The sequence below is a fragment of the Gadus chalcogrammus genome, chromosome 11 (genome assembly GCF_026213295.1).
Source record: "Gadus chalcogrammus isolate NIFS_2021 chromosome 11, NIFS_Gcha_1.0, whole genome shotgun sequence".
Lineage (NCBI taxonomy): Eukaryota > Metazoa > Chordata > Actinopteri > Gadiformes > Gadidae > Gadus > Gadus chalcogrammus.
This window is the reverse complement of record NC_079422.1, coordinates 10,129,785-10,143,397: the sequence shown is the minus strand read 5'-3', so window position 1 is coordinate 10,143,397 and position 13,613 is coordinate 10,129,785. Positions and strand designations below refer to the sequence as shown.

Below are 13,613 nucleotides of genomic sequence, written 5' to 3'. Positions count from 1 at the left end.
TGCGGCCAGGGACTTTGCATCTCCGTATCAAAGGTCCAGTCACTCACATTAAGCATCTGTGTCACTTTTAGGCCAGAAGTACTCAATGGTTTAGTGCTGCGTGTGTTCAGAGGAGCAACTAATATATGGAGGGACATATATTAGGGGCAAATAATTTTTTTTTTGTTTTCGGTGTTCACCACTCATGAATCATGAGTGTGAAAGTGATTTTGAGAAATCAGAGAGCGTGAAGGTTCAGCAACCCTTAATCGTTTCAACCCTATAAATTGCACACCAATTACCTTTTTTATTTTAAACTGCACCGCCCTGCAAAATGAAACCTAGACCTCCGAGCTCAATATCTTTTTGTGGAAACACATGTCCGTGGACTCCTTTCTGTTCTGGTGTATTTTTTATCATTAACACATTCTTTTTTTAATGTAAATTGGACCGATGGCCTCGACCAAAAGGACAAGCTCTATGAAAAAGGTCCAAACTATATTTATTACCCGATAACCATGTGTTATTACTGAAATGGGTTTGCATATTTACCACCACCACCACCACCACTGCACAGTAGCCTACTATTGTATAAAGAAGGACCCCGCAGTAAAATACCAATTGCTTTGGCAGAAATGGCATACTCTTTTTAAGTGATAATAAATCCATGGCATCAGGTTATAGTTCAGTATTTGCCATCATGGGAGCCATCAATAGCTTACTAGAAAATTGATTATTGATCGCTATATTTCATTTTAATCCAATTCATTCATAATTCAGTACGTTGAGCGAGTCTGGCAGAAGGCGATGGATGTAGACCTACCACGTCCACATCCTATAATATCCTAGCACTGAAACATTCCTATCTGTTTTGTTTGAAAGGTTGCATTTAATATGCATGCTTATTCACTAAAGCACCCAATTGGTAATTAAAAAACATTTAGGATAATACTTTCATTTGATCTGACATCGATAATGGACAATCTCTCCGACATCAGATAATACAGATACAGATCATGCTTTTGCGTTTAAAAAAAATAATAAAAATGCAGAAAGGTATTTTTCAATTATCAAACATTTGCTATCATTTCTAGGAAGACCAGGTCAGCATGATCAGTCTCAGTCTGTTCTGACCATATGTTGGTCCAACCCAAACCCTAACCCAGGATTGGTGAGGTCAAAACCTCCTCCAATTATAAACTCATGTTAACAGTGCAGTTCTACCTGCCAATATTAGACAATTAACATCCTCGCTAGCAGCCAAACAACATAGTGGTACAAAAAGTGTCCAGTTGCAGTAGTTCATTGCTTGTGACTTTCTTCCAAGAAACAGTCAATCACCAGACACACGCAACCGCGCAGGCCCGTGTGTCTGTGTGTGTATGTGTGTGTGTGTGTTTGTGTGTGTATGTGTGTGTATGTGTGTGTGTGTGTGTGCGTGTTGTGTGCTTGTGTGTTGTGTGCTTGCGTGCGTGTGTGTGCAGAAATAGCGAATCAGTACAGATCACCTGTTGTTGGTAATGGAAGCACTTGACTTGAAGAAAAGAAAGGCATGTAAAACACTTGTTCCCGAAGGAAGGTGTTAAATGAGGGAAGTTTAGCGGTTATACATCAACGTCAAATGTTCAGACTATGTGAATAAAGACCGGGGTTAGCTGTGATTGCCAAGTTCTTATGCAACTTGTCCACCATGAGAAAGCAAAGGAAAAGAAAAACCTAAATGTCACTCTCGCCTGCACAGTGTTTTTCTCCCCTCTCCACCGCGCTGAACGGAGCAATTAGCCGCTAATAAAGGAGCAACAACATCTGTGGCAAATGACTCAAGTCCATTTGCTTCCATTCTCTCTGTCTCTTTTCAACAAAAGAACCCCCTTTATGCTGCAATTTCTCCCTCTCCTCCCGTGTCCAGCACTCTCCCTCTCTGATACCCTTCCTCGCCCCCCTTCTCCCCCCCCCCACACACACCCACCCCTACTCGAGGTGTGGCCACAACTTTTCTCAGAGATTCAATCAATGCGCTCACGAGGGAGCTTCTGTTTCCCGCCATGTGGGGGACATGCAAGTAAATGGCGAAGTGTTGGGCGTATTGGCGGCCCCATAGGAGGCCCCATAGGATTTATTAACCCATCGCCAAGCGGCCATCTTGGCTTTAAACGGTAACTGTGTGAAAGACATAATTTGTCAAGAGTTATAAATGCAGATTTAAGAGTTTCCAGGATCCCCCCCCCCCCCCACACACCACCCGCGAACAATAGATACAATAACCTATTTGGCTTTATCCAATAAGCCCGGCTAATGGGGAATCCTGAGCCCACCGGCACGGAAACCAAATTACGCTGTAAGGGTCAATCCTAGCAGAGTACACATGTTTACCCTCTGTCAGCAACACAGTGTCTGGCTGTGTGTCAGCAACACACACCGTCTGGCTGTCCTTCTCTGTATACAGTCAGCAACACATCTATCTATCTATCTCTCTCTCTCTCTCTCTCTCTCTCTCTCTCTCTCTCTCTTCCTCCATCTATCCCATCTATCTCCTCTTCTCTCACCCCTCTCTCCCCCCTCTCTCCCCCCTCTCTCCATCCACCTCTCACTCCCTTCCCTTCTCTCTCTCTCTCTCTCTCTCTCTCTCTCTCTCTCTCTCTCTCTCTCTCTCTCTCTCTTTCTCTCTCTCTCTCTCTCTCTCTCTCTCTCTCTCTCTCTCTCTCTCTCTCTCTCTCTCTCTCTCTCTCTCTCTCTCTCTCTCTCTCTCTCTCTCTCTCCAACAGACGGTCAGAATCTCTTTCTGGATAACCAGGCTGGCTCAGCATGCATGGAGACAAACTTGATCAGCCAACCCTTTCAGAACTGTTACAGTTTTTCTCAGTCGCTTTGGTACATTACTCAGATCAGGATTGAAATTCTCAAAACTACCTGTTCAATCTTCACATCATTGTGTCACTTGTGCAAATCAAAAAAGCAGTTTCTAATTTCTTTGAACAAGATGCAAATGCTTTGTTACATTCATACAAATGATTATGCACGATTCTCTGCTCTTTCCTACATTATCAATGGTTTATGTCATGTTGATGGTCGTCTATTGTATAGTCTCACCTCCACAACATTTAGGTATTAGTTCATTGCATAAGTCTAAGGCAAGGCAAAATGGTTGAACAAGTTGTCATAATATGTCAAGCATATATCTATACATTTCAAATTTGACTTTTTGTCTAAATCTGTCCTGAATTGGTAAATTGCTACCAGGTGAATCTTGACTTTCTCTAAAGAGGTGTAATGTGTGAAGTGTTAGATCAACCAACGATCAACCAGTTTACTGAAATAGCTCAAATGTGCATCTCATGAACAATAAACTGGCTAGTATATACAGCTGGAGCACAACACAATGTTCCATTATCTGACAATGGAAGGACAAGGAATTGGACGGGGTCAACAGCTAGAGAGAAGAAGAAGAGGAAGAGGAGAGAGGCTGCGTGAGAATGAGAATTTGTGGCCCAACAGACAGGAACGTCAGGAGGTGTAGGAAGACTGCACTGTTATTCCTACACCAATGCATGTACAGTTTACCCTAAGGAGATTGTCCTATGTTCACATTTCTAGCAATGACATGGTCTGTCAACAAATTACAGAGCAAACAGTCAAAGCGTAAATGTGAATCTTGTCCAGTCACTTGCAATCAATCTCCCACATACACTAAGGTGTAACTTACAATTTACAATAATTGTCTTCAAAACTTTAGCCATAGTTTACATCAGAACATCCCTCCAGAGTACACTGTTATATTCACAACATGACTAAGCAATTTGACTGTCTTATCCGTACACAATGACACAAGGACTTGTCATTCTGATGGCACTGACACGTTCATCGACACAGATATTTACTTTTGAGAGACGAAGTAAGGATTTTGAGCAAGAGACTAGCTTTTCCAGGAAATCCATGGTGATTTGCTATTTGTACGAATTGTTTTGAGAAATGCACTTACTGTTTTGCAAATTTCTATTCTGATCTGAGAAACTTAATAAAAGGGACTGAGAAAAACTGTAATGAAGAGGCATCTACCTTGGCCCTGCCGCTGGGCGCTTATCAAACAGCGCCTACACTCTCTTCAATATGGCTCCCTCCGTTTTTACAAAATTAAAGGAATTCAAATTGAACAGTGAGCAAAGTTTAAGACTTCTGGAGAATGCGTGATGTGGAAACATCCCGGTACCTGGCTCATCATTTCTCTGTCTGATGAAATAGCATATTCACTTCTTGGATAAGTGTCTATTACATCGACAAATTGAGCTCAAATTCAGCATGCAAAAAAAAAAACATTTAGCATGCACTTTCATCCAAAGAGACCTACAAGTTAGGCTGAAAACAATTAACCTTATAATCTTGACAATGTAACCTGTTATAATAACTTCAAGAGTGCAAGTGAAAAATACTTTACTAATCACTAATGCTCAGCTAAATAAAGCCCTGAGAAACAGGGCAAGTACAGGGCATGGATGAGTTATCTGTTGCGCCAGCGTAGCGCTGCAGGTAGATGTATATCTATCTTGGGGAGGAGGACCAGGAACTATGGAAAGTGACCCAAGGGGAGGTGAAAGTGTTTCCTGCTAGTCTGTCTGGCATCTCGCTACGAAAAGGTTTTTCCAGCTCGGCCTCCCCAGAGTGCATTGGGCCGGGACATAAGCTTAACGCCGATCAGGTGGGAACACCTTTCCATTGATTAAGATGTTTGTTTTAATCATATGATATTGTCGTGTTACGCACAGAAATATGTGTGTCCTGAATTCGTTGCTCCAATGGTTGCTTGGAAGGGCAAGATGGCGTCTAAATAGACTCTGGGCGTTTGAGTCCCAGACAGAAGGTTCTGGCTTCATAATGCCTCATCTTTTGTATTGACTGTCTAAACCCTTGCTGCGTCCTAATGACCTGTCTCTATATTCAGTATTTTACAACCACAAGTTTCCTTAAAGACCAGGCTCTTTATTCAGTGTGTCACCCATGCCTGTTCCTTAAACATCTGCTCTGCATTCAATGTCCAATCCCTCCCTGCTCCTTAAGGACCTGTTCCTGTACTTTCTTACCCCTTCCTGCTCTTTAATGACATGTCTATGGTATTCACTGCCCAACTCCAGAATGGATCAAAGGATGGATGAATGGATGGACGGATGTATAGATAGGTGGACTGGATTGATGAATGGAAAGATGAATGGATAGATAAATGGATAGATGAATGAATAGATGGATGGATGGGTGAATTTCAAAGTTATCCACACATCTTTCACAATTCTAATTTCAGAGGTTTGCCAAAACCTTGGAAACATATTTCCAACACTCCTGTTTGGAGCTGTTTGTGTTCATCTTCCCTTTCCCACTGCATGCCTGATGATTATTTCTTTGTGCGTCTTTGACCACGGTAAAGTCTGCAGAGGACAACAAGCGGAAGGCCATGGTGTGTTTAATCATCAACAAACCCTCCTTTTCTCTGTTTGCCCCAACAGATACATAGAAAACCAAGCCCACCTGGAGAACATCACAGAGCTGGACCTGGTCTACTACCGGGAGCTGAAAAACCTGTGAGTACAGCTCAAATCTGTTTGTAACAACCTGTTGACGAATACAGGTAATGTATGTAACATGTGAAGAACAGTTTGTTCTGTCTCCCCACACATTGGCCTGCCCATAACATGTTGAATTAGGAGGGGACCAAGCCTCACATGGCAGTATATTAATTACAAGGGTCGGAATGTTCTGTTCTCAATTAGTTCTCTTGATCCGTCCTATGTTCACCGACATTGCATGAATTTTTTTCACCGGCTTCTCCCATTTCTCGCCCTTCCCTCAGTGGGAAAAGGGCGAGAAAGCTAGCTATTCCTGTTTAGATATGTTATTGAGTGAGATCATATCATTTTAGTGGTCAAAATTGAAAAGGTTTACATCCCATGTTGGTGATGTAGGAGGCGTCAGTTCGGCAAGCCAATTGGGGATGGAATGGAAAGTAATGATATGAGATGAGATAAGATAAAATGTAGGCCTGCTTTATGAATCCCAGATGTTAAATTAGGCAGAAAGTATTAAAAATATAATACTGACCCACAAATACATACATATATACTGAAAATATATGTTAATAATGTTGAAATATACATTAAATGTAACAAGTCACAGGAAAATCATTGAACTACATGTTTGCATTGGGTAAAACAAGCTTCATGGAGCATGGAACCTCAGTAGGCTACTCAAAGTGACGCACAAACCAAAAAGTACAACATTTTCTCCGAGGTTAAGTGGAGTAAATCTATAAAGGACATGCTTATAGTCTGCCCTCATATTGTCCAATCAAATAGTTTCCTCTCAGAAGGCCATGAGGGTAATTAGTGACACATAACATACAATACACTCTAATTCCTCCATGCTTGTAGAAAAGCCCTCCATGCAAACCCTGCCTTCTGCCGGTGTGTTGTTTTAGGACATTATACCTCCTCATCCCTCATCGACATTTTTTAAAAAAATCTTAAAACATAGCTATCAAGTTTAGCTTTGTGATTCCCTGTGGGTTTTTATTGTTATTGAACAAATGTTTTTTTACAGAAAGCCATTTAATGCGATGAATAACATTGTTCCTCCTCCTCCACTTCCTGTAGCACGGTCACATCCTGTAAACTACGCCTCATTTCCCCCGGAGCCTTCCAGCACAACCCCAAGCTGCAGTATATGTAAGTAGCCTGCACCACAAACACAACAACACAAACACAACATCTCTCCTATATGTCTCCAGCCCTCTCTGGAGGCAGAAGAGTCAAGTAGTGGTTAGGGGATTTGCTCCAAGCCTAAAGGTTCTGGGTTCAAAGCCCCAGCGTCCATATTAATAAAATATCCTTTGGATAAAAGCCTCCATGAACCGTAAATAATGATCTGTGTTGTTGTGAGTGCTGGCTGGGGAGGGGAAGGATTAGCCCTTTGTACCTGTCAATCAAACGGCCCATTAGGCTGTTAGTACATGTCACCTAGTGCTACTGACACCCACATCGCCGTCATCACGTGACCTGTCATTCCAACCTGGCTACTGAGTACAATGAGAGCCGAAGCCGGGAGAATGGCTTAGTTAGAAAGCAGTTGTAGCTCATTTAGTTTCTCAACATCAGATCGTTTTTTTTGTCTGTTTCAAGTGGTAGATCCATCAGACATTGGTATGCAAAGATGTTTTTGCAATCTGTCGGCCATGGGATATCGTTCAATCAGTTGCAAGACATGAATTTTGACAGTGCCCACAAAAGCCGATCTTATAAGCTTGTAGTAATTATGTTTGGACGTTTCATTAAGTCCACCATGATCATCCCTCACCACTTGTTATGGTTTTCCCCCAATGGACGTTTATCTGATGAACACATATCTGATCTGACATTCAAAAGGTGATTTTTTAATCACCTTTTGAACTAAAGCAACACAGGACTATTCTTCAGACACCTGTCCGTCTTAAAGGTTAGTTTTATTTATATTTTTTGGTCAACCCCGAGCCTACTTTCCAGTCTGACAGTAGCCATGGCAACCTGGTGGTTCATTTGGCGAGTAACTTACCCTTCTTTCAGACTACCTCTTAAATCCCTCACGACGTGGTTGCCGTGCAAACCAAACAAGAGCGATGGGGCCTGGTTTTGGGGGGGGGGGGGGGGGTGAAGTGTAGGTGAAGGGGACAGAGATTTGAGGGGGTTGTGTGTCGAGGGGGACTGGGGGACGGACGGTGAGAAATCCGAGACAGGCCTTCAACAGTCACCTTTAACTCCCTCGCACAGGCGTATTATCGACAGCTGATGCATAATAAATACACTCCACTAAGGGTCCATTATCACTTAATCAATACCCGAGTGTGGGTGATGGGGTGAAGATGCTGATTGTGGGGGGGGGGGGGGGGGAGGAGAGACAGATGTGTCCCTTAGATTATCAGACAGCTCGGCCAGGTTGCTCCTGAATGGGAAACCCACCCACTTGTTTACACGGCCCTGTATTCAATTAGCAGACGCTCCGAACAAACACACACTCTTCCACCTCCTTTGGCCTTGGGCCTTTTTTTTTTTTTTTTTACCCATCACCCCCCCTCTTCGCCTAGCCTCCATGTAACCAGCGCTGGTGGAACGGTAAGAGTGCCCCGCCCGGTGGGTCGGTAAGGGATCCGACCCCAACAGCCCCCCAATCTGACATGATCTTTCGGAGGGCAAGGAAAACAAATGGTTGATCCTCGCCGGCTCTCGGGGTCGATCCGTGCCCGGCTCCATATGTATCGGCTTCCACGAGGGGCCCTCCCCTGCTGTCGGCTTGGGAGCCGTCCTCTGCCTACTGCTGCTGTCCTGCTGCTGGGGGAGGGCGGCCACCCAACCAATGACGGTTATGGAGTAGAAAACTACATGCAGTGTGAATGCACTGCTATATATCCACAGAGCAGAAACTAAAAAACTGCCTTTTTTTAATTGTAATGCAACATCTTTTTGGGGGGGGGGGATCTATTTTTTTCATTTTTTCTCTGATAAGCGTTGACCGATAACTCCCTGTTCTTTTTTTTTTAAATATATTCCTGCTTCTGTCAATCATTTTCTTTATCTCCATATAGAGATCGTACAACAGCAAAAAAAAAAAAAAGAATTAAATCAGAAATAACTCATTATGGAAGAAAGATGGACTCAAATAAAAACGAATCCATCAGTTGACCAAGCTGCTCATCAGCGGTGTTTGAAGCAGAGGTAATGAAAGGTGGCGCTGCGAGGAGCGCCTGCTGGGAGCGTGGACGCCACGTGAAACATGGCAGCAGGGCTTTTAGATGAGAACTGAGAAGCTATAAACAGAGTTTTTTTTTCTCTGGCAGAGAGAGAAGGCAGTTCAACACAGGTTCATATTGTTCTGCAGTGAGTGATTGAGCCTCAGCGGCCGACACCACAATGCAAATACGACCATTGTATTCCTACCGTCTTCAATGAGGTCTATAGATGGAGCGATGGGGGTTTTATTTATTTATTTCTCCCTCCACAAATCTAACTGCTCTTTTTATTATTTGCAACAATCTTTACTTTTGACTATTCACTAACTGGGTTTTAGGCTTATCACAAAAATAGTGCAGCTGTATAGTAAAGATAGATTTTCCCTTCTGTTCTTTTGAACATTTAAGTGTATTTTTTTCCATGTTTTACCATTTTACCTTCAGATCCAAGTAGTTTAGAGATTTAAATTAATTAGAGTAGGTGTGTCTTTGTCACCAAACAAAATATGGAATCGCATCCCTCCTATACAGTCTAGATGCACTATTTCATCTGGAGGTAGGCTAGAGGCCACTGACACCAAAGCTCACAGACGTCTCTCATTGTTCAACCTCCCCTTACATTCTTTTCCTCAAGAGCATTTGCCAATTAAAAGACAGTTTGCAGTGTTTGTCAACTGTGGCTCTGCATCAATGTTCGCATTCATTTCATAACAGAAAAAACACTCCACTTCAGGCTCCTACTTGTTAGTTGTCAGGGCTCATCATGTGCAATAATGACAAGGTTCAGGTCCGATTCAGCTTCTCGGAAACACAAACGAACAAGGACAAAGAATATTTCAGGGCTATGTCCATCGAGTGGTGAAAGCATTTCTGTGAAAAAAATAAATAAATCTGTTGTTTTTGTAAGCAGCGCCAGGAATAGATTTCAAAGCTAGGTTCCACCTGAAGTTGTGTGGGTGCACCGAAGAAGAGTTTACGACCGTGGTTTCTTTCCTGTTTTTTCCATTTGTATGTTGTGCGTATGTTTTCATTGTGTGTATCTGCTTTGTTGAGAACAAGAGCCTCTACCTGGAACATCATGTATCTCCCGGTGAAGGATAGACCCACAGTTTGGCGGCCATTTTAACCCGGTTCCCTGTCTCTCTGTTGTCATAGAAACCTGGCATCCAACGTCCTGGAGCACATCAGCTGGAGAGTGTTTCACTTTCTCCCTCTGCTCAACCTGTGAGTCACCACCAAGTACTAACCATCCCCTCTCTATCACTATAACCATCACCACTATCTCTATCCATACACTCTTTATCACTATCACTATCAACTATATTTCTATCCATACTCTATCACTAGCACTAAACATCAACTGTCTATCACAAGTTCAACCCATCCACCCTCTATCACTTGTAATACACATAAACTATCCATATGTTTACTATCTATCACTAGAACTATTTATCCACTATATATCAACATCCATGAATCCACTAAATTTCATAAGTACTATCTATCCATTATTTAACACTAGTACTATCCATCCATCCAATATCTATTAGTACTATCTATCACTAGAACTATTCATCCACTATCTAGCAATACAATTATCCATCCCTGTGTGTTTGTGTATGTTTGTGAGTGTGTGTGTGTGTGTGTGTGTGTGTGTGTGTGTGTGTGTGTGAGTAGTGATGCGTGTGCAGGGTGATTCCTTTAATTAATCAGAAAACTCATAGTAGACTCCTTCTTATACCTTAAGTTCATACTCAGATGGATCCCTGTTATAACATTATACTACTTCACCAAGTGCACGCTCCAGGGTTGAAACCATGTAGGACCTCAACCAACAGGTCTGCTAATGCAAAACCATACAACATACATCCCTCATTAGGGACACGCTGAGCGCCGTACTGCAGAGGCAGAAGAGCATGCGTACGCCCCTGAAGTCCCGCTACGGAGGTAATGTCTTACAGTAGCAGCTGAACCAGGGAGACGGCATTAAAACCACAGCAGAAAATACACAAAGACCGCCTTTCAGAGCTTTATGGATGCTAATGGGATGAGTCAAAAAGGTTGATGGACTTCAAGTACCTGCTGTAAAGAGCTGTTTTCCCCCCAAAATACGATCTTTAAATGACATACAAGACCGGAGGTCTCCTGTGGCAACCAGTGGCCTCGCTGCTAAGCCGAAATACAAATTACATTCATATATTTTTTCGTAATTTAGGTAAATTATACATTTGTATTGTAATAAATTGAAATAAGCCATGAAAGACTTAAAGTTAATCACAGTATCTAAAAAGTACTTTACAGTCTCTTTGTTGTTTTCCAAATGTTCAAATCTATTCTGTGAAATGTATTTTACATTTCACCTGTGGTTGAACTCCACACCTTCTAATATATTAGATATTACACATCTTTCGAGGTCAAATTGTCAAGAACAGGCCTTTTGATAATTTTTCTAAGAATAAACTACATTTACAACATTTTTAATTATATGCTTTAATGGTTCTGAGCCTTGTCAATCGCCATGGATAATCGACATGGCTGAATTACTTAATCTACAGAGGCAATGTTAATTCAATATTAATGAATGTATGGGTGAATACAGTACATGGATATATATTCCTGAAGGCCATTCCATCCCTGGTTCCCTACCCAGAGTGCTGAGGGACAACCCACTGGTGTGCTCCTGTGAAATCCATTGGCTGCAGCAGTGGGAGCGCAGTGGGCGGGCTGACCCCGACAACCAACCAATGACCTGCTTCTCCTTTGGACAGGAAGTACTTCTGAACATCCTGTCCATGGACAACTGCTGTGAGTGCAGCTCATGGTTAAGAGATGTATTTCACACCAATGTTGCATGGTCTTGTGTAGATAGAAGGGAGGATTTACCGTAGGTGTCATCCAGTCCGGAGCGCAGGCCAACTATGGAGGACTACAGGGAATGTTTTTTTCCTCAACGTTTTAAAATGGATAACAAAACTGTTCCATGTCAAAAATGCATCTTATGCATCGACTTTTTATTTATATTATTTATATAATTTGAATCATACATAGGACATGGGGATTCATTTAATTGTGGTTGAAGTAAATCCTTAATTGAAGGTTAATGATTGCCCAATTAATTTTCTCAGATCACGCCCTGATTTGATTCAAATTATTTTAGATTTACAGTCGCCTAGCTCCTGGTCATGTGAGGGGTATACGCATTTATTACTTCCAAAGATTTCCATATAGTCACATATTCCAAACAAGGGCCAGGAACACAAAAAGATTGTAGTTTGTGGACACATGGAATCCGGCTACTATGATGCAGCCCGACAGGTAACCCTACATGTAGACCACCCAGCCAGAAGAAGCTGACACTATTGTTGTGCCAGCACCAAAAAATTCTGCCAAATTGTCAGTGTGTTTGTAGAAAAACTTGAGTCCTGTGCCACTTGTTTTGAATAATCAACTTTTCAGTGTATTCTCCCCACATAAACAGCAGCTATGCTATGCTGCTGTAACTTTGCAAGTCAATGCAGCGTTCGCGGCTTGAAAAAATCCAATGCTAACCCAGCAAACTCCCCTTCTGGACGCATAATGATAAAATTGGAATCAAGCCACTGGTCTTAATCTGGGAAAGACAATGGGCCCTATGTTAACGGTCTGAAACGCAAGTGAGAAGTGCCAAACGCAAGTAGCTTTGTGGGAGGTTCTATGGCGATGTTGATATTTTACCGGGGGATAAATGACTCTTGCACCCGGCGCAAATCTAAAATGGTAAGTCTGAAGTAGCCTAATTACCCATAGGTGTGGTTTGGGCGTAACGTGCAATAAACCAATGAGAGTGCCATCTCCCATCCCCTTTAAGAGCCATGAGCGCATTTGAATCTGACGAGTTGATATTTTGACAGCGCGTTTGCAGTCTCTGATGACAAAGATGAATGACCACATGAATTTCAAACTTCAAATGCCTCAGTTTATGGCCAAATAAAATGGCCTAATTCACACATGGAAAAGCGCTGATTCCTGAAATAAAATTTGGCAAAAAAAACGTAACACACATATGATATGCGGTAACTGTTTGTATTTGGTTGCATTTAATGATACACGCAATACATTAACAAACATAGTTTCTTCGCAGTATTGTATGCATTATCATTATCGACTTGTGTTCCTAATATGCATGTGTCCCCCCGTTAATATACATTGCCATGGACTGTATTATGCGTCATGTGTTTGTGTGTGTTTAAACAGATGGACGCACACACGTGCGCCCGCCTTCATTAATTATTTTACACGCAACCGCATTCATTCATTCTTTTTAACACTCACTCGCGTTAAAACAATGTTTTCTCACGATCAAATACTCTTCAATCCTAAAAGTTAATGGCTTGTACACGATGTCTGTGTCAAGAAAAATATGTGTTTGCTGTATGGTGTTTGCAGATGCATTGATTTAAAAGTACAACTTATTACCTCTGTATCAGCTGTTTTTTCCCAAATAATTTACCAAGAATGTGTGGCTAGGTAGATGAGAGAATCAAAGTGTATGCGCGAGGTGCACAAGCAACATTATGCATGCGCCCTTAAAATAGCATCTGAATAACGCGCCACTGACTTTAAACCAGGTATTTCCTGGTTTGTGGCGCATTTGTTTTCTGAAACTGCAAAATAGCACCAGAGAACGTTTGCGCCAGAACACGCCTCCTCCTTTCGCCGAACCGTCCCTTGGGGTGCAAATGTATTCCCTAATTTACCGACGCGTGGCACAGGAGGGAAAAGAACGCTCTGCGCCAGTTGCAAACTAGCCACGACACAAGCGCCAGTGATTAAGTCAATTGCGCTGGATGCAAGATATGGATGCAATGTCCGGAACCGTAAGTTTGACAATGCTATAGCCGACATTCTAGGGGGA

General features: G+C 42.2%; 1 protein-coding gene across 3 annotated transcripts in view; it reads left to right on the top strand.

Moving 5' to 3' along the window:
- Positions 1-13,613, top strand: part of ntrk1 (neurotrophic tyrosine kinase, receptor, type 1) — a 35,732-nt gene that overhangs the window by 6,602 nt on the left and 15,517 nt on the right. For all 3 annotated transcript variants that reach the window (XM_056601302.1, XM_056601300.1, XM_056601301.1), the window contains exons 3-6: positions 5,472-5,546; positions 6,615-6,686; positions 9,875-9,943; positions 11,370-11,524. In XM_056601302.1, coding sequence (XP_056457277.1) covers positions 5,472-5,546; positions 6,615-6,686; positions 9,875-9,943; positions 11,370-11,524 — 371 coding nt within the window. The remainder of the gene's footprint in view (positions 1-5,471; positions 5,547-6,614; positions 6,687-9,874; positions 9,944-11,369; positions 11,525-13,613) is intronic.